This window comes from Oncorhynchus nerka, linkage group LG27 (genome assembly GCF_034236695.1).
Source record: "Oncorhynchus nerka isolate Pitt River linkage group LG27, Oner_Uvic_2.0, whole genome shotgun sequence".
Lineage (NCBI taxonomy): Eukaryota > Metazoa > Chordata > Actinopteri > Salmoniformes > Salmonidae > Oncorhynchus > Oncorhynchus nerka.
In genome coordinates, this window is record NC_088422.1 from 28,114,346 (window position 1) to 28,134,565 (window position 20,220).

The 20,220-nt window shown below is 43.8% G+C and overlaps 1 protein-coding gene across 1 annotated transcript in view; it reads right to left on the bottom strand.

The window, feature by feature from the left end:
- LOC115111193 (nuclear receptor corepressor 2-like) overlaps nt 1-20,220 on the bottom strand; it is a 178,232-nt gene that overhangs the window by 79,142 nt on the left and 78,870 nt on the right. Inside the window, 5 exon segments of the mRNA XM_065011528.1 lie at nt 4,012-4,064; nt 5,021-5,077; nt 9,753-9,815; nt 9,817-9,867; nt 12,079-12,261. Coding sequence (XP_064867600.1) covers nt 4,012-4,064; nt 5,021-5,077; nt 9,753-9,815; nt 9,817-9,867; nt 12,079-12,261 — 407 coding nt within the window.

Genomic DNA, 20,220 nt, shown 5'->3' on the forward strand with positions numbered 1-20,220 from the left:
AACTGTTCAATTATATGCAGTGTCCTAACCTGGCTTCTCTACGGCCTTCTCTGCTCTGCTATCTGCATGATCAATCATCAATGCTGAGGGTGGGGACAGACGGCGCATCTCAGTACGGAGCGCAGTTCACAATGCATGTATCATCTCATCAGCTGGTAACTTTCTCCTTCTGAAATTGCTACAGTAATATTAGGACTAATATATCTTAATGCGCATCTAATTTACACATATCCATCTGGCTTTCGGAGGTTAACTTATTTTTTAATTGGGAAGACATCTGCAGAGTTATGACTCAAATATTATTATCTCTCCAACAATTCCATTCAAACTGCATCCAAAATAGATAATCCTGTTCAAGATTGACATACACTGACATACAAAAAGCTTGGGAACACTTCTTTCCATGACATAAACTGACTAGGAAGAAATCCAGATGAAAGCTATGATCCCTTACTTGTTAAATCCAATTCAATTAGTGTAGATGAAGGGGAGGAGACAGGTTAAAGAAGGATTTTTAAGCCTTGAGACAATTGAGAAATGGATTATGTATGTGTGCCATTCAGATGGTGAATGGGCAAGACAAAATATTTAAGTGCCTTTGAACGTGGTATGGTAGTAGGTGCCAGGCACACTGATTTGAGTGTCAAGAACTACAATGCTGCTGGGTTTTGCACGCTCAACAATTTCCTGTGTGTATCAAGAATGGTCCACCACCCCAAGGACATCCAGCCAACTTGACACAACTTTGGAAGCACTGAAGTCAACATGGGCCAGCATCCCTGTGGAACGCTTTCGACACCTTTTCCATTCCATGCCCAGACGAATTGAGCCTGTTCTGAGGGCAAAAGGGGGGGTGCAACTCAGTCTTAGGAAGATGTTTGGTATACTCAGTGTAAATATCGATGTACTATCATACCTCTTTCAGGTAATAAATTCAATGCAGTATTAGCCTTATATTAAGTTAATGAATGCATACGCTTCGAAATTGTAGCCTCCATCATTGTTCTCCTGTGAGATATGCACCCGCTTTCAGCTGGCCTCTCTCCTTAGCTCTTGTAGAGTCCCAGGAAAAGCGAGACGAGAAAAGCTTATTGGCCATTTTTTTGTGTTTCATATACTAATATAATATTCAGAGGGATGCAAGCTTGCTCTTGTTAGCTGAATTAAATACATCAGCGGGGAGTTAGTTATTTATTTAGACCCATAAGCATTCAATCTTCGTGAAGAGAGAAGCGAAAGCCGTCTGCATCCTATCCTAGCCCTATATTATTCAAGCATGTCATTACAGTGATGAGGATAAGGACAACAAAAGCATTCAATTTAACTGTTGCGAGAGCAAGGAAGGAATGATGCAGAGAGAGAGGGAGAGAAAGCGAGAGCGAGAGACAGAGCGAGAGATAGACAGAGAGAGAGCGAGACAGAGAGAGACAGAGAGAGAGCGAGAGAGAGAGCGAGAGAGACAGAGAGAGAGCGAGAGAGAGCGAGACAGAGAGAGCGAGAGAGAGACAGAGAAAGAGACAGCGAGAGACACAGAGAGAGAGAGCGAGAGACACAGAGAGAGAGAGAGAGCGAGAGACACAGAGAGAGAGAGAGAGACACAGAGAGAGAGAGAGAGACAGAGAGAGAGAGAGCGAGAGAGGGCGAGAGAGAGCGAGAGACACAGAGAGAGAGAGAGAGACAGAGAGAGAGCGAGAGAGGGCGAGAGAGGGCGAGAGACACAGAGAGAGGGCGAGAGAGGGCGAGAGACACAGAGAGAGGGCGAGAGAGAGCGAGAGAGAGCGAGAGAGAGCGAGAGAGACAGAGAGAGAGAGAGAGAGACAGAGAGAGACACAGAGAGCGAGAGAGAGAGAGACACACAGAGAGAGACACAGAGAGAGCGAGAGACACAGAGAGAGAGAGAGACACAGAGAGAGAGAGAGACACAGAGAGAGAGAGAGAGAGAGAGCCCAGGAATGGAGAGACAGCCAGAGTTCTTCAGATAAAGGTCAGGGCAGTAATCACTCTGGCAGCAGCTCTCCCACCATTATCTCTTTCCTTGGTGTAAAATGATCTTAATCTGGCAGTTGTACGGTCACATCCCTCCTGATTAATGTAATTGTATTCTACATGAGTCACATCAGCTGGTGTCACAGGCAAGGACAGAGACGGCAGGAAGCGAATAAGGCACTATGTGGGTGTGTGCGAGAGTGCTTGTTACACGGAAGACATCACAGAACGCAGTCTAAAGTGGACACGATGACCTCCTCATCAAAACAAAGACACCTCCATCTACACATGTTCCTATATAAACCAACATCTAAACTCACATTAACATGTAAACACATACTGAGAACCATATAAACACTAATTCACTCTCCCACACACTGGGACACGTACACCATATCACTGTGGTGCATAGACACAATACAGGCGGAGATAGACAAAAACACACACATAGTTGACAGGCTTCTATAGATAGATGTTAGAAGTGCACAGAGGAAAAGCAAGCTTCTGTAACTGATGCGCACTCACATTTAAAAACATTTCCGTGTGTATGTAAATTGTGAAGTCTTTTGTCTGTAATGTCTTTTTCATCATGTGTCGGACCCCAGTAAGACTAGCTGTCGCCATTGGCGTCAGCTAATGGGGATCCTGATAAATCAAATCAAGGCCAGACCAGGGCTGACAGATGAAGTCCTATAGAGACAGACGTGGCATTGTGCTCCGGACACTAGATGGTGGAAGGAGAGATTAGCTGCTCTGGACCGTAGGATTCGTTTGTCCAACACTAAGAGGGCACCGTATTCCTGAGAAATCACAGTACACTGTAAACAGCACCAAAAACATGAGGCATGTGGAAATTATAGTTCTGCAAAAAGGGGTTTCATGTTGATATGTGCCACATTAAAGAAGCAAGCACGGTCCATGTTCCCGTTCTGTAATGTGTGTAAGATTACGGTGAAAAATAAACCATACATTTATTTGAACCTTTATTTAACTAGGCAAGTCAGTTAAGAACAAATTCTTATTTACAATGACGGCCTACCCCGGTCAAACCCGGACGATGCTGCGCCGCCCTATGGGACTCCCAATCACAGCCAGATGTGATACAGCCTGGATTCGAACCAGGGACTGTAGTGACACCTCTTGTACTGAGATGCAGTACCTTAGACCGCTGCACCACTAGGGAGCTACCTGTGGATATATTTCCATGGATTTATATATTCTAGGTTCTGAAATACTGAACACTGGCTATTGGCCCCAACGTAGAGTCAGTGTGGGAGATGAGAAGGGTAGTGGACAGAGGAAGCAGAGCGGTTAAGTAGGGTGGGGTGGGGTGGGGGTGGTGTCTGGTATGAATCTGGTTCTCATCTTTCTCAATGGCGACGGGGAGTCAGTGTGGGAGATGAGAGGGGTAGTGGACAGAGGAAGCAGAGCGGTTAAGTAGGGTGGGGTGGGGGTGGTGTCTGGTATGAATCTGGTTCTCATCTTTCTCAATGGCGACGGGGGCTAAGGTTATCAAACCGGTTAGGGGCACCACAAAGAAGTCAATTGTGATGGATCAAAGCTATACAGCGCTATTTAATAACACACATCAAACAGTGCTTGGATCAAACAGAGTAGAGAAAGAGGGGCAGTGAAGGGAGGATGTCAGTTCAAATGTAATGTGTGTAACATTTCCTTCACTTGCATTGCTATAGTTATGAACAAAAGTGCAGTATAAATTCACTTCCACAAAAAATGACCAAAATGTGTTGTCAGAGAACAATCACAAGGTTAAATAACTGTTTCAGTGCACTACCAGAGCTGTAAAAACTGCATGCGTGGCTGACACTGAAACATTGATGATCTGTGGCCGTTTGTTGGGATGGGACTCTCTAGAGTAGATGATAAGGAGCGCAGTAATGGCATTTAGGACCATAGCAATCCCACTGAGCCCACAGGGACAGATGATATACACTCAGATAAACACACACACACAAACATTAGCATAAACCCAATGCCTTTGCCCCAGAGGGCGGGCTAACTTACATTTTTATGTTGTCATGGTACTGCTTGGTGTCAGATGGCTGGTTGTACAGAGGCTGAGAGGGGAGGGAGCGAGAGAGAAAGAGATGAAAGTGTCAGTGATGCTGCCAGAGGTGGGAATTCAGTTTCACAGAAGCATGGAACATGAAGGCTAGGAGGTTTATACACACACATCTACAGCTTCTACACTCCCTTCTCTGCACCCTGTCTGGTGTCATTGCAAAGCTACTATGCCAGATGCAGTAACAACATTCAGCCATTACATTCTACCAACAACATGTTGAATATATGAGATTGAAGTCTGACAGAGAAAATATGGTGTGATGTCATAATGGTTTATACAAATATCTGGGAAAGGTCTGCCAAAACATTTGGCTCAGATTTTGTTCCATCAATCAATAACTCAACCCACTGAACCATCAAATTATATTTATTAATTCATCTATCATTCATTTAATCAATCGCACAAAATTCATCAATATATATGCGAGAGAGTGTGAAACAAAGGTGGTTGTGAGGCTCATTTGGGCATCGCCCTGAGTTCCATAGTACTATATAACTGTTACTGCTGTGCCAAGCTGACAAGTAGTAAGCAGAATGACAACATGACATCCTAATCCAGCCCTTCTCAAGACTGTTCTCAAGAGACTCATAAGTGGAAAAAGTCTTTGGGTAAAATGAGTTGGTTCCAAAACAAACAAAAACAGTTTTATTTCATGACACAAGGGAGTTAAAACATTGAGGAAAACAATGGATGACAAACAGCTTTCATGGGTCAAAGGAATCTGAAATGGTTGTTTCTGTGGTCCAGTTATTTGACCATCTCTCACTCTCATTCCCGAACAGAAAACTAAACCCACCATGCTCTCTGTCCAGGGCTTGCTACACATCTTTGAATTCAGACAAACTCCTCCTCATCCTCCTCCGTTACTTATCCCTCCTCCCCGAGGTCAAATAATGCTAAATGTTTTATTCGGGTGACCATTAAGAGGTGAGAAAAGAGCAGACTCACCAGTTCTACTCGGGGTCCCAGTCCTTCCAGAATCCTGTGCGCTTCCTCTGCCTTTTTCTGAGACACAACAGACACAACACACACAACACATTCAGCACATGTCAACAACAAAGCCCCACGTCTCCCATCACCAAGGCAACGCAGCAGCCTGCTCACTCAATCACTGACGTTTGGATGGGCACTCTGGATGCAGCAACTATTATTAGAGCTTTTAACACAAGGCAGAACCTCGCCTCAGTTCCCTCTCATTTCTCCTCTCCTGGATAAAAGATTACTCACCTCCCCGAACACAGATTCCAGGAGAGAGAGAAGGGTAGAGCGAGAGCATGCAGAAGAGGGAGCGTGAGAAAGAGAAAGAGCGAGTGAGACTATGGCTGCAGTGCTTCTCCAATAAGGGACATCTGACAAAACAGAGAGAGATCTCACCTCCTAGTGTGCTTAGGTGGTGGTTTCAGACTGAGCAGGTAGCCTTGTGGTTAAGAGCATTGGGAAAGTAACCAAAAGTTTGCTTGTTGGAATCACAGAGCCGACTAGGTGAAACATCTGTCGCTGTGCCTAGATAAGTGTGCTAAATGACTAAAATGTCAAATGTAGAGTGAGAGGAGAGAGGGAAGCTCATTGTACTGATATAAACCTGCAAGACTAAGGACATATCAAAGACTACGATCAATGACATTGGCAACACAGAGAAGGGGATACATGTGTACGCTAAATTCAGACAGGGCAATGACAACCGTGTGGATCAACATGGAGCTTTGACACACTACGGTTCCTCCTCCAATCCATCTCAGCCAGTCACACCTGAGATCAAATTGGCAGCCAGTGATTGTAAGTGAGGCTGGACCAACTCAGATGCCCCCTAGTGCTTAGACAGGAGTACTGCAACTGGAGCAGAAAACTAACTGAGCTGCTCTTCGCTCACAGAAGCATTTCCAGTCCATAGAAAAGGGAAATATGGGCTACATCATAAGAAATGCGTAATTAAAATGAGAGGGTTTAATATTGGCACAAGCAAATAGGGAAGGTGCAGTGACTTGAGAGATCTCTCAGTACCTTGTGTGTGTGTTTAACAGTGGGACTGAGATAGTGCAATTCCAGTGAGTCACGGTTGTCTCTCTTGTATTTGTGTCCAAGGCAGCCATTTTCTAATATGAGATGGTGAAGTTGAGTGGTGTCGCCTATGGCGTTGACAAAGGCCTGTGGCTGTATCACTCTGGCTGAGAGACGAGGTGACACTAAGCCCACAGAGACAGATGACACCAGGCCTGACTGAGTGGAACGCTTCTGCTGAGACTGGAGTCATTACAGCCAGGTGGTGAAACACACACACACACACACACACACACACACACACACACACACACACACACACACACACACACACGTATCCAAGACAAACACCAACACCCATGCCATCTTCAGATATACCTAAGGATCACACAGGTTGCACCGAATGTGGATCTCCCCGTTCGTCTACCGATCGTCCAGTGAACTGTTGTCTGATTCTACCTCTGTTCAGAGATCCTAAGTACACTGGGCAGGAAAATGCTATTGGTGTGTCTGACTGAGCCTTTATATGATATGCAAACAAACAAACAAACGAGAGACAGAGAGAGACGAGTGTGGTGGTGGTGCTCAGCAGCACTGTGTTAGTAGTGATGGGGGGGACGCTACAGCACTATATTGGGACTATATTATAAATCGATACTTTGACTCCAAGTATGTATTTGTTTTGTTGGTAGGTAGCGTTAGCTAGCGCTAGTCTGCTGTACCTGCGTCAAAACTCTGGTATTTTTCATCCTATAGCTTGTTTTCCATCTTCTTTTTAAACAGCGAATCAACGTGATTTAAGCCCATTTATATCCATGACTGATATAAACTCATTTTCTCACACTCTCATGTCACGGCAGCAGATGTTTGAAACATCAATTTGCAATAAAAGCGCAGTGTAAAATCACAATACAATATGAGAATCGCAAGAGACATTGTATCGACACCGAAGAATGGTGATAATATTGTATCGTGAGGTCCCTGGCAATTCCTAGTGTGGTGGCGGTGGGGCTCAGCAGCACTCAGTGGAGTGGAAAGTGTTCCAGAGTTCAGCGACATTGGATGAGTCCAGGCTTTGAGATCATCACTCCTTCTGCATGGATTCAGTGGTGCCATCATTGCTCAGCTCTGAGCTGGTAAGTACATGGGGTGAAAGGTATACAGTACTATTGTCAGTCAACAGGTCTCTTTTAGACCATTCAATTGTTTCTATTATATTATAGAAGATTACTTTACTTCAAGAGTTGACTTTCCTTAAGATTCTGACCCGGCCCGGCAAAGAAATGTACAGAGGTCCTGCCCCTTACACATACAGGGGACCATCTGTGGTCGGCATAACGAGTGTGAAAAGACTCCTTATATACCATTGCAATCTACACAAACATGTATATACAGTTTTGTGTCTCCGTATGCAAGGAACAGTGCTTACCACTAGGTGGACTAAGAGTATTGGAAATGAATGCATTATTAACTACAACTAGATAATATCCTACTCAATCGGTTTTGATTGACCTAGATTTCTATGAAATCCTTGCATTCTAAAATTGGGAACGTAAAAATGTTGACCTAATTAAAAAATATATATATTCGGATTGCTGCCAGACGAATGTTACTGTAGTAGAGGAACATGAGTAAGGTGTGTGTGTGTGTGTGTGTGGGGGGGGTGTGGGGGGGTTCTGTCTGAGGGTGTGAGTGACCTGCTCACACTAAAGGCCAGCAATGCTGACCTTTAGCAGACTACACACTCAGACAAAAGGACTTTGTCTGGTCTTGCCATATTAAGAGTGGGGGGCTAAATGGGTTAATTCCTTTTCATACAGCCTTTCCCACTCTCTATTGACTCCCACTCTCTATTGACTCCCACTCTCTATTGACTCCCACTCTCTATTGACTCCCACTCTCTATTGACTCCCACTCTCTATTGGGCTGTTGAAGATGATAACAAGCCAAGTAACAGCAATGACAGAGCTCACACATTAATCTCTTCACAATCATTGTCACGGCAGAATGCGCCGAATACAAATTCACTTCCATTCAGCCCTCAATAGGGCCAATTAGCTAAATAAGATCTCAAACAGCATGAATCCAATATCTGAGGGAAAGCAGAGTGACAGTCTACCATATTCGTTTTTCATCATCAAAGAGCTGTCAGACCGAAGTTCTCTGCACCTCATCCAGATGCTCCCAGTCTTCCTTCACAGCTTCAGTCTCATTCTTAACACTTACAATCAAGCAATTTCTGTGAACCCAATAACACTGTATGGAGTCCAAAAACAGAACACTATTTCAGTCATATAGAAACATTCATCCAAAGGAAGTGTGTTTTTGGAATGGTTTTGCTCATTATCTTACATCACTACCACCCCAACAACTAGGATCATGATCAACCAGGGGGTATAGCTAGCTCATATAATGCACTCAATACATGTATTCTAACTTTGACCAACCTGTGAGGTGATTTAGGAATGAACACTGACTACAGCCATTACAGGCTGAGCATTGATTGAGACACACTCATATTTACACAGAGAGAGAGCAGTGTGTGAGTGTGTTAGGGCATTTGAAATTATTTCAGTATTCTAATAATGTCATTATATTTTTTAAGAAACTTCAATGGAGACTTGCTTGAGAGAGACTGTGTGCTGCACTCTCATTGTTTCAGAAGAACGGTGAGGGAGGGGCGTGACAGGGCCAGGGGCCAGTGTGTGTGACAGTCTGTGTGTAGCACAGAGAGAGAAAAAAAAGACAGCGAGAAAGAGAAAGAGAGAGTATTTAGACAAACTTGTTGCTACCATAGGTTATCTATCACACCACCTGATAGTGCTCGTCTTGACTGAATCAAATCATTGTAAAGTAGCTAGCTAGCTAGCTACAGTAGAAAGCTAAGTTAGCCAGCTAGCTAGCTACAGTAAGAGAGATAAGTTAGCCAGCTAGCTACCTACAGTAGAAAGCTAAGTTAGCCAGCTAGCTAGCTACAGTAGAAAGCTAAGTTAGCCAGCTAGCTAGCTACACTAGAGAGATAAGTTAGCCAGCTAGCTAGCTACAGTAGAAAGCTAAGTTAGCCAGCTAGCTACCTACAGTAGAAAGCTAAGTTAGCCAGCTAGCTAGCTACAGTAGAAAGCTAAGTTAGCCAGCTAGCTAGCTACATTAGAAAACTAAGTTAGCCAGCTAGCTACCTACAGTAGAAAGGCTAATTGAGGCTTTTTTGCTCCGCTCCCCATCCAACGCCTACAACAACTCCATTCATAAGAAACAACAGCCTACCTATTGGTTGATTGTTTTAGCCTACTCCTTCTCATTTAGCCAACTTAATTCTGTAATTGTAATTCCATTTTGTATTGATTAGATCTCCCTCTTCACTTGCTACACATGGAGCCTCTGACTGCAGCAGCGATTTGATTGACTGACAATAACAACAAGCTACACGTGTGAAACGAGTGCAGGCTGCTGGTGAATCCTTTTTATTGGGCACACTCATACAAACTGTCATAAAACTATTGTTATATAAAAATGTTGTAATGGTTTATCCTTGTAGGCTATGTAACAATGTCACATAGATAATTGTATTCCATTTGAGACAAAGACTGTATACTCTCCAAGTGATTGAATACTAGCATCCATTCGGATATTCAAATATTTGAATAACCGTGCCCATCCCTAGCGTGTGTGTGATGGTACTGACCCTGTTCTCGTCATAGATGATCTGCACCAGGCTGCGGTGCTTGGCCTCACTGGGCGGGGGAGATCATAGACCGTTCCGGCTCCTGGGGCTTCGCTGCCTCCTCCTCCAGCTGTTGCTGCAGGTCACAAACGCAAATACGCAAACACTCAGGATTACTGGTGAACACAGTGTGTAGAAAAGATGTCCTTTTGACTCAGGTTGGGAGAGAAGAATATGCAAGAGAAAAATGACAGAAAGGTTATCACAAGCCGTGAACAAAGGAGAAATCCCTGATCCTGCAGCACCCTTGTGCTTCTCTGTTTCTGTGGAGACAGGTTACTAGGGAAGTGTGTGTGTGTGTAGCCCCCCCCCCCCCCGCTACTCATCATCTCCAGCAGTGATGAACCTAACTGTCCTACTAGCTGTAATAGCTATTAAGTCCCATGGGTCCAGTTAACCAAAGGGTTACCACAACATGGTGTAACAAAGCCAGCCAGGGCTGGCCGCATGCCAGGGAGGAGAGAGAGTAGGACTGAGGAGACAAAGTATCTCTTAGGTCAAGAGGATATGCCACTTTCCCTTTGTCGGCCAACACAACACCCATCCTGTACTGGAAAGCCTTGCTTTTCCAACTCCCTGGGCAATATCTTGGTGGCTTTTTATGAGGGATAAAAACAGGAGAACAGGCCACTGGACAGAGCCTATAGCCAAAGCAATGTCAAAGCAGCATCTACTGAACTGATCCATTACATCAATGACGTGTATTTATTACATTATGGCCTCCTCACAGCACAACCAGAATCTTAGACCTGCAATAACTTACATAATCGGGGTTTATTACAACCTCAAGTAAAATATCAAATGTGGTATGATCCAATAAACAGGATAGGTAAGTAGGAGTAATAAGAACAGCAGTATAAACAGACTAGGGGCAGTGCTGGTCGTCTGTGGCAGCAGGGCTGCAGATGTGAGTGGTACAGGCTGAGGTTTTAGTGAAGCTGCTTCTCTGGGGGCTAGGGCTCCTTGTCAGTGTGCTGCTGCATGCTCTGCAGGGAGGTGATCTACAGTAGAGCCAGTCTCCCCCCCAGAAAAAGGCCTGGGCCAAGCCTCAGCAGGGGGCGAGAGAGAGCTGGCCCTGGGCCCTCAGGATCACCCTGGGCCCCAATCGGGATGGATAAGCAGCTGGGGAGGAAAACGCACACATTCCCAGAACCTCCCCCTTCCAAACCCACGGCAGAGTAAAATAAAATAAACCAACTGTCCTGAGCATGGCTGACAACACAGGCTGGCTGTAACCGGAGCCCCAGCCCCCACTCTCTGCCAGAACTCTTTAAATAAAGTTTTACCACACCACTTAATGGCTCCAGATGTTTTAATGCTTGGAGAGAGCTGAAGAGAGGAAAGCGTTATGGCAGGGGGAGGGGTGGTTCCACTGTATAAAAAATAAAAAATTTAAATACATTTTAAAATATTCATAAAAAGCATAGTGTGTTGTTGAGGGAAGGGATAGGGAGGGGGGCTTGATTTATTGTTCTAGGTAGCAGAGCATACTCTTTCAAACATTCACTAGGCTTCATCACTAACCCCCTCCCCCCAACACCTACCACAGCGGACCGTGCCATGGGTTACAGGTGGCTTAGATTTACGAAGCAGCATTTTGAGTGCCAGCCAAAGGAGACGTGAGGGGGGAGAGTTGCACCATAGAGCTCTTCTATAAAACATGACGTGGCAGGCGGCCAAGAGGAAGGCCGCGAGGAAGAAATATGAGTGATTTAACAGTCACAAAACTTCCAACATAATCCTCTTTCCCCGGGGGAAGCTGTTATTTATGGATTTATATATTTTGAACCTACTTTTCTCCTAAAAGAAGAAGAGAGGAAGGAAAAGCAGAAGTGAATGCAGCTGCCTAGAAGCAGAGCACTGTGGCAGGCTGTGTGAGCCCTAACTACAGTAACTCAATACAATAATTACAGCAATACAGCCTGGTATGTCTGGTCTAAAGGCTCTACTGTGTGAAGATCCACTGAAGACAGGCAATGAGAGGGATACTAGATTTAAATACAGATGGAAACATTGTCAGGAAGACTGCTGGAACTGCCAGAGAACAAGCTGACGGTAAAAAGAGTGCAGGCCACGCACTTTCACAGAAACATTCAGGCTCAATGAGAAGTAATGACACAGATAGACACATTTGGGTCATCCTTAGAAGATAAAGCATATAGATTGCATCAAATTGAAAAACAGTCAACTAAGCACACAGTCTCGTAATGACAAACAGCGACAAGCACCAAACAAACCGTAGAGAACAGGACCTACAGTATAACCCATGGTTGTACGGTACCTGTACCTGTTTCTTGCGTAGCTTGCAAATCTGCTGCTCCACCATGGTGATCTCCCGGTCAACACGGTCCATGTTCTGGATGAGCTCCTCCTTGGAGAAGCGGGCTGGCACCAGGTCCAGATCTGGGTCCATCTGGGCCGGGCTGACGGGGGAGATGGGCTCCAGCTTCCCCATGGAGCTGCCCCGGTCCTGGAGGGAGATAGAGGTGACAGAGAATCTTAACTCAACACTTTATTGGTGTTTCATAATACCAACACTGTTTACATAGTACATTCTGCATATTGTCATGTTGCTCGGCAAACAGGAGACAGAGTAGGCAGTTAAACCTGGGACCTCTAGAAAGGACACAGAGATGGCGGCAAAGAGATAAATCTGCTTGTATGTTTAGACTGCAGCCATCGATTAGACTGCAACTCTTAACTGTCCAGCCTAATTCAGTCAGCGGTTTAGAGGCAACAATGACATGCTGCATCTCGGTCTCTCTCTCTCCATTTTTGTGTCTGTCTGTATCTGTGTGCGGTCTGTGATATGGGTGGCTCTGAGCAACAAGTGATCTTAACACCCTGCCCGTGTCTCCTTTGGGAAGGCAGCAGCACACTACGGTAATGAAGTCCTCTGGGTAATGAAAGCCTGTGTCAGTGTCTCACAGTCACTAGACCACACTAATGAATATACAATCAGACTTCATAGAACAGACCAGGCTCTGTTTGAGTATTGTTTGTTTAATTTGAAGGATGAAACACAGTTTGAAGGACAAGATGGGGTGGGGGTTATTAAGACATTCTACAACTGCATCATCTATGAAACTCAACTCTGGATTAGGGCTGGGCGATATGGACCAAATATCATACCACAATGTGTTTCACATTTTTGACAGTACGGTGGTATTTTATAGTATTTTAAGTTTCTGAATATTAAGTTAATGTTTTATGAGTAGTGAATGACCCTAGAATGGCAACAAATGTATTCTAAGTGATTATATTTGGCTTTCTTCATTCTGATGGTTTTATACTCACCCAAACTAGGACAAAAAAGGACAGTGAAGTAGTCCAATTTGTAGAACTTTGAATTTATTTAGCACTGTATCGAATACCTTCATAGAAGTATTGTAAAAATCTATATTGGAATGTGGATCCATACCGGTATACACGATATATCGCCTAGCCCTACTCTGGATAGCTTAATTTGCAATGCCTTCTTTACATAGAAGTGAAAGGATGGGCTATGTTGTGCCTTGGAACCAGAGAGCCCCACTCAGCAGTCTAGTGGTCTCAGTGGTATTGCTGACTATAGGAGGTCTTTGTGCCGGGTCAGTTTACAGGCTTTACTTCTCTGAGGAATAACAATGTCAGCAGGCGAGGTGCACCCTCTCCATTTTAACTACCTTTAACATATTGTACTCAATCTATTCTGTATACAGTAGGGACATTCAAAGAGGACTATAGTCCATAATTGTTCCATGTAGCTTAGCATTTTACAAGCATTGACTAGGTATTTGAATAGACGGTTAAAATACTGTATATCCTAAACTTAGCCCAGGATGACAGAAGCAACCAGCATGGGAAGTGTGTAAGGGTGTACCAATGAATTTGCTGAAAATAACTACATCTTTTTCCAACACAACTCCTAATAAACCACTAATCCCTCCTAGTAAACCCACTGTGCGTGTGTGTGTCTGTGAGCGAGACAGGGAAAGGAAATAGAAGTGTCTGTGTGTGAGTGTATGGTTCATCATGTGTATGGTATGGCTGTGACAATACCAGTATTGTGATATTTATTCCATGGCAAAAATGAACACACAAAACAGACTAATTTTGGTATATTAAAAACTGTCTATGTAAAATATTATGTGCTATTGCTTGGAAAATAAATGTGTGACTGGATGACAACATAATGTTTGTTTCCAACATTAAGGCTGAAATTAAGAGAAAAAAAGAAATTAAATCTGCTTTGTGTTTTATTTCCTTGCCACGGTACTAACGAGTATTGCAGTACTGGTATCGTCCCGCCCCTAGTGCATGGTGTGTGTGTAGAGACACACGGACAGTAAATGAGAGTGTGTGATTCAGCTTGGGTTTTGTTCTGCGTTATTTTTAAACTGCTGTAATGAGTGTTATATAACTGGCCTAATCTAGGAGAGGCAGGCAGGCAGGATGAGACTGGGTCTTGCTGCTCTCTGACCTGCTGCATCTGAAATGTCAGGAGGAGGGGGATGGAATGGACTGGCTGGGATGAGATGACGAGCACCCAGACTGCTAGTCATACACGTCCATCACATCATAGACACACACACAAGCCTACCAGTGTTTTGTCTGCTAAACATCTCCATTTCTAATCATATACTTGGAATGCTGCAACAACCCCTTGTTATAGGATATATCTTAAAGGGGATATATCTTAAAGGATATATATCTCTCTGAGAAATTATGTAAAAGCAGAGACTGGCCAAGATGAAAGAAGAGTCTGCGTGAGTTAGGAAAAGATTGTGTGATTTTGGAAGGAAAATCATTGATATAATGTCTAGAAAGGATAGGTAGGTAGAGATTAGATTACATGGCCCTCAGTATTAAGACGTTAAATACAATTGCCTGACAAGCAACCACTTAAGCTCTGAAACCTCTTATGGCAGAGTTAAGTCAATGACTTCTGAGTTTGTGTAAAACACTGAGGTGTTTGGTTGGGGGGGGTCATCTGGTGAGAGGACTATCTATCAAAAAGAGGATTAGTTCTCCTGGGCTTTCAAGTAGTTCTCTAGGACCTACATCCCGACTGTCTTCTGTACTTGTGAAGAACAACACATTTCCACACACTGCTGCAGATGGAGTGTGAAAATATACTGGGAAAAAAATAAAACGCAACATGTGAAGTGTTGGTCCAATGTTTTATAAGCCAAAATAAAAGATTGCACAAATGTTCCATACGCACAAAAGTGTATTTCTCTCAAATGTGCATACATTTGTTTACATCCCTGTTAGTGACCATTTCTCCTTTGCCAAGATAATCCATCCACCTGACACGTGTGGCATATCAAGAAGCTGATAAAAAGAGCACGATCATTACACAGGTGCACCTTGTGCTGGGGACAATAAGAGGCCACGATGAAATGTGCCGTTTTGTCCCACAACGCCACAGATGTCTCAAATTTTGAGGGAGTGTGCAATTGGCATGCTGACTGCAGGAATGTCCACCAGAGCTGTTGCCAGATCCCCATGTTAAAGCCTGTCCCCACTGCAGATCATATACCCAGTCTAATACCACACATGAAAAATCCCAATTATTCAACCAACTTTAAGCTAACTTTGGACTGTCTGTGATTGTGTGTATGTGTACACAAACATATGTAATGCATGCTGAGTGAGCACAAGCTTTGATAGAGCGTGCATGTTGTACAGTATGTGCAGCATGTGTCAGTGAACATACACTGTACCAGTCAAATGTTTGGAAACTACTCATTCAAGGGTTTTTCATTATTTGTACTATTTTCTACATCGTAGAATAATAGTGAAGACATCAAAACTAGGAAATAACACATGGAATCATGTAGTAACCAAAAAAGTGTTAAACAAATTAAAATATCATTTATATTTTATATTCTTCAAAGTAGCCACCCTTTGCACACTCTTGGCATTCTGTCGACCAGCTTCACCTGGAATGCTTTTCCAACAGTCTTGAAGAAGTTCCCACATACGCTGAGCACTTGTTGGCTGCTTTTCACTCTGCGGTCCAACTCATCCCAAACCATCTCAATTGGGTTGAGGTCGGGTGATTGTAAAGGCCAGGTCATCTGATGCAGCACTCCATCACTCTCCTTCTTGGTCAAATAGCCATTACACAGCCTGGAGGTGTGTTGGGTCATTGTCCTGTTGAAAAACATATGATAGTCCCACTAAGTGCAAACAAGACGGGATGGCGTATCGCTGCAGAATGCTGTGGTAGCCATAATGGTGAAGTGTGCCTTCAATTCTAAATAAATCAGTGTCACCAGCAAAGCACCCCCACACTATCACACCTCCTCCTCCATGCTTCACGGTGGGAAACACACGTGGAGATCATCCGTTCATCTACTCTGCGTCTCACAAAGACACGGCGGTTGGAACCAAAAATCAGACCAAAGGACAGATTTCCACCGGTTTAATGTCCATTGCACGTGTTTCTTGGCCCAAGTTAGTCTCTTCTTATTGGTGTCCTTTAGTAGTGGTTTCTTTGCAGCAATTAGACCATGAAGGCCTGATTCACACAGTCTCCTCTGAACAGTTGATGTTGAGATGTGTCTGTTACTTGTGAAGCATTTATTTGGGCTGCAATTTCTGAGGCTGGTAACTCTAATGAACTTATCCTCTGATGAACTTATAACTCTAATGACCTTCATGTCTTAAAGTAATGATGGACTGTCAATTTCTCTTTGCCTATTTTAACTGTTCTTGCCATAATATGAACTTGGTCTTTTACCAAATAGGGCTATATTCTGTATACCACCCCTACCTTGTCACAACACAACTGATTGGCTCAAACGCATTAAGAAGGAAAGAAATTCTACAAATTAACTTTTAACAAGGCACACCTGTTAATTGAAATGCATTCCAGGTGACTACCTCATGATCTGGTTGAGAGAATGCCAAAAGTGTACGACATTGTCATCAAGGCAAAGGGTGGCTACTTTGACGAATCTCAAATACAACATATTTTGATTTGTTTGAACACTTTTTCAGTTACTACTTGATTCCATATGTGTGATTTAATAGTTTTGATGTCTTCACTATTATTCTACAATGGTGAAAATAGTAAAAATAAAGAAAAACCCTGGAATGAATAGGTGTCCAAAGTTTGACTGGTACCGCATGTGCGCTCCGCTCCATAAGATAATTGAAAGGACCAGGGATAAACATCCTGTTGGTTTCATGTTAGCAGGTGTTCTTGATATCACATGATTCAGTCAATTCACTCACACGGAGAGATCAAGAACAGAACACTACAGCAGGTGCACAACTAATCTTAGCCTAGGTGACATTTTAAAGTTAGATATTTTTTTGTGTCAACGGTAATGTTGAACCCAAGGAAACAAGCACCCCTGACTATCTCTGACCATGAAAACAGCCTGTTCCAAAAGATAATCAGTATAGATAGAGACATGTCAGTATCATAACTGACAATACAGAACAATCCACCTAATGACAGTCCAGCAGACAGGAGAATGTGGGGGAAAATAAATGTAGGGGGCCGCGCACACACACACACACTCACTCACTCACTCAAACAAACAAGTATGTCATCCAAGCAGTCTGGCATGGACTTGTTCGCTTCCAGATCACCTCAGTCTTCCAGGAAAGGTATTTGAGTTTCCACTAGGGCTGTGGTGGTCATGAACATTTTGTCAGCCGGTTATTGTCATGCCAATGACTGTACGAGCAACACTCACTACCGGCTTCCAAACAGTCTCTGGAAGCAACGTCAGCACAATAACTGTTCATCGGGAGCTTTATGAAATGGGTTTCCATGGCCGAGCAGCCGCACACAAGCCTAAGACCACCATGCCAAGCATCAGTTGGAGTGGTGTAACATGCTTCACCATCTGGAAGTCTGGTGGATGAATCTTGGTTTGGCGGATGCCAGGAGAACGCTACCTGACCGAATGCATAGTGCCAACTGTAAAATTTGGTGGAGGAGGTCTGGGGCTGTTTTTCACAGTTCGGGCTAGGACCCTTAGTTCTAGTGAAGGGACATTTTAATCCTACAGCATACAATGACATTCTAGACTATTCTGTGATTCCAACTTTCTGGCAACAGTTTGGGGAAGCCCCTTTCCTGTTCCAGCATGACAATGCCCCTGTGAACAAAGCGAGGTCCAAACAGAAATGGTTTGTTGAGATTGGTGTGGAAGAACTTGACTGGCCTGCGCAGAGTCCTGACCTCAACCCCATCGAACACCTTCGGGATGAATTGGAACGCTGACTGCGAGCCAGTGCTAATCGCCCAACATCAGTGCCCGACCTCACTAATGCTCTTGTGGTGAATGGAAGCAAGTCCCCGCAGCAATGTTACAACATCTAGTGGAAAACCTTCCCAGAAGAGTGGAGGCTGTTATAGCAGTAAAAGGGGGACCAACTCCATACTAATGCCCATGATTTTGGAATGAGATGGTTCGACGAGCAGGTGTCTACATCATTTTGGTGTATATAGGCCTATGCGAATGCATAAGCTCATATGCTTATGGGTGTTTTGAATGAATCAGCTTCGAAAGTGTTGTCCATTTCGTTTGGCTTTGAAACAACATTCACAATGATCATATTTTCGACCCAGTTTCAACTTGTTGTTTATTCAATCACAGTGACGTGAGTTTTAAAAGCACCATACTGTTTTGGGTTTGTTGTGATTTTGGATTTCATTTGCATGCAGAATGGTTAGAGAGACAATAGAGCCCTGAGTGCCAGGCCATTAGCAACCAGACAGTAGTTAGCGATTGGGTACTGAACGCATGTCCAGGGTGCATACGAGGAGATTACGTCACTAAGTGGAATTTGACTGCGGTCATGACTCATGACTGCCAGTGTGGTGGTATTACGATCACCCCAACAGCCCTAGTTTCCACAACAGCATAAATATCACAATCAGACTGACAAGTCAGGCCACATGTTAGAGCAGTGTTGGCAGTGTGTGCCACGCATGGACATTTGGTTAAGTCATAGCTCAAGAGATGTGAAGAATGACCTTCCAGATCTCAGTAGCCTCCCCCTCCAAACTCCAACCACACAGACCGCACACACACCTCATTCCTATTCTGTCCTCCCAGGGCCCATCAATAAGCAGAGACTCAGACAGAAGATGTCCTTCACTCCATATCTCACTGAGGAGAGAAAACCAGGCTGTCATTGTGTTTGGTGGAGGTCGGTCATGCTGCCGTGGAACTAAGCCTGTGGATCAGCCTTTAGTCTACTCCATTACATATCAACACACAGCAGAGGGTATCTATGGTTGAGCACTGCTTACTACACAAAGTGTTAATCAAGTCTTTGATACCACAGTAGCAACACTGAGTGTACAAAACATTGTCTCTTTTCATGAAAAAGTGACGAGGTGAATCCTGGCGAAAGCTATGATCCCTTATTGAAGTCATCCGTTAAATCCACTTCAGTCAGTGCTGATTAATGTTTTTTAAATTTGACCTTTATTTTACTAGGCAAGTCAGTTAAGAACAAATTCTTATTTTCAATGACGGCCTAGGAACAGTGGGTTAACTGTCTGTTCAGGGGCAGAACGACAGATTTGTACATTGTCAGCTCAGGGATTCGAACTTGCAACCTTTCGGTTACTAGTCCAACGCTCTAACCACTAGGCTACCCTGCCGCCCCGGAGGGGAGGAGACAGGTTAAGGACGGATTTTTAAGATTTGAGACATTATGTATGTGTGCCATTCAGAAGGTGAATGGGCAAGACAAAATATTTACGTGCCTTTGAACGTGGTATGGTAGTAGGTGCCAGGCGCACCGGTTTGAGTGTCAAGAACGACAACGCTGCTGAGTTTTTTTTTACTCACAACATTTTTCTGTGTGTATCAAGAATGATCCACCACCCAAAGGACATCCAGCCAACCTGACAACTGTGGGAAGCAAGGGAGTCAACGTGGGCCATGCGCAGACGAATTGAGGCTGTTCCCGAGGGCAAAGTGGGGTGCAACTCAATATTAGGAAGGTGTTCCTAAAGTTTAGTATACTCAGTGTATGTACAAGGACTCCAAACTGGAATGTTAGTCACAAATCTTATTTTCTGGTGCTCCAACATTTTGTAGTGCTTTTATCATGTTTAAGTTGGAAGCACCAGTGCTACCAATTAAACATTTTAATTTAGAGCACGAGTGTATGTAAGAACTAGTTTCAGTACAATACAGTACAGTACAGAGCAGTTTTACAGTTTTTACATTTCTACTACAGTGAGAAAAGTGATGGTACTATACATTTGCTGAAAGTATAACTGGCCTGAGGCGATATAGGTACTTGTATCACTTTGTCCTTGTTCAATCAAAACTAATTTCACAGGCAAATGAATTCACTGAGATTACTACCTCTTACACATTCCTGATACTGATGTTGAGCGTGTTATTGTAAAGCTAGACGGTGTTAGTGTTCAGAGTGCTTTAGAAGGGGCTCGTGGCTG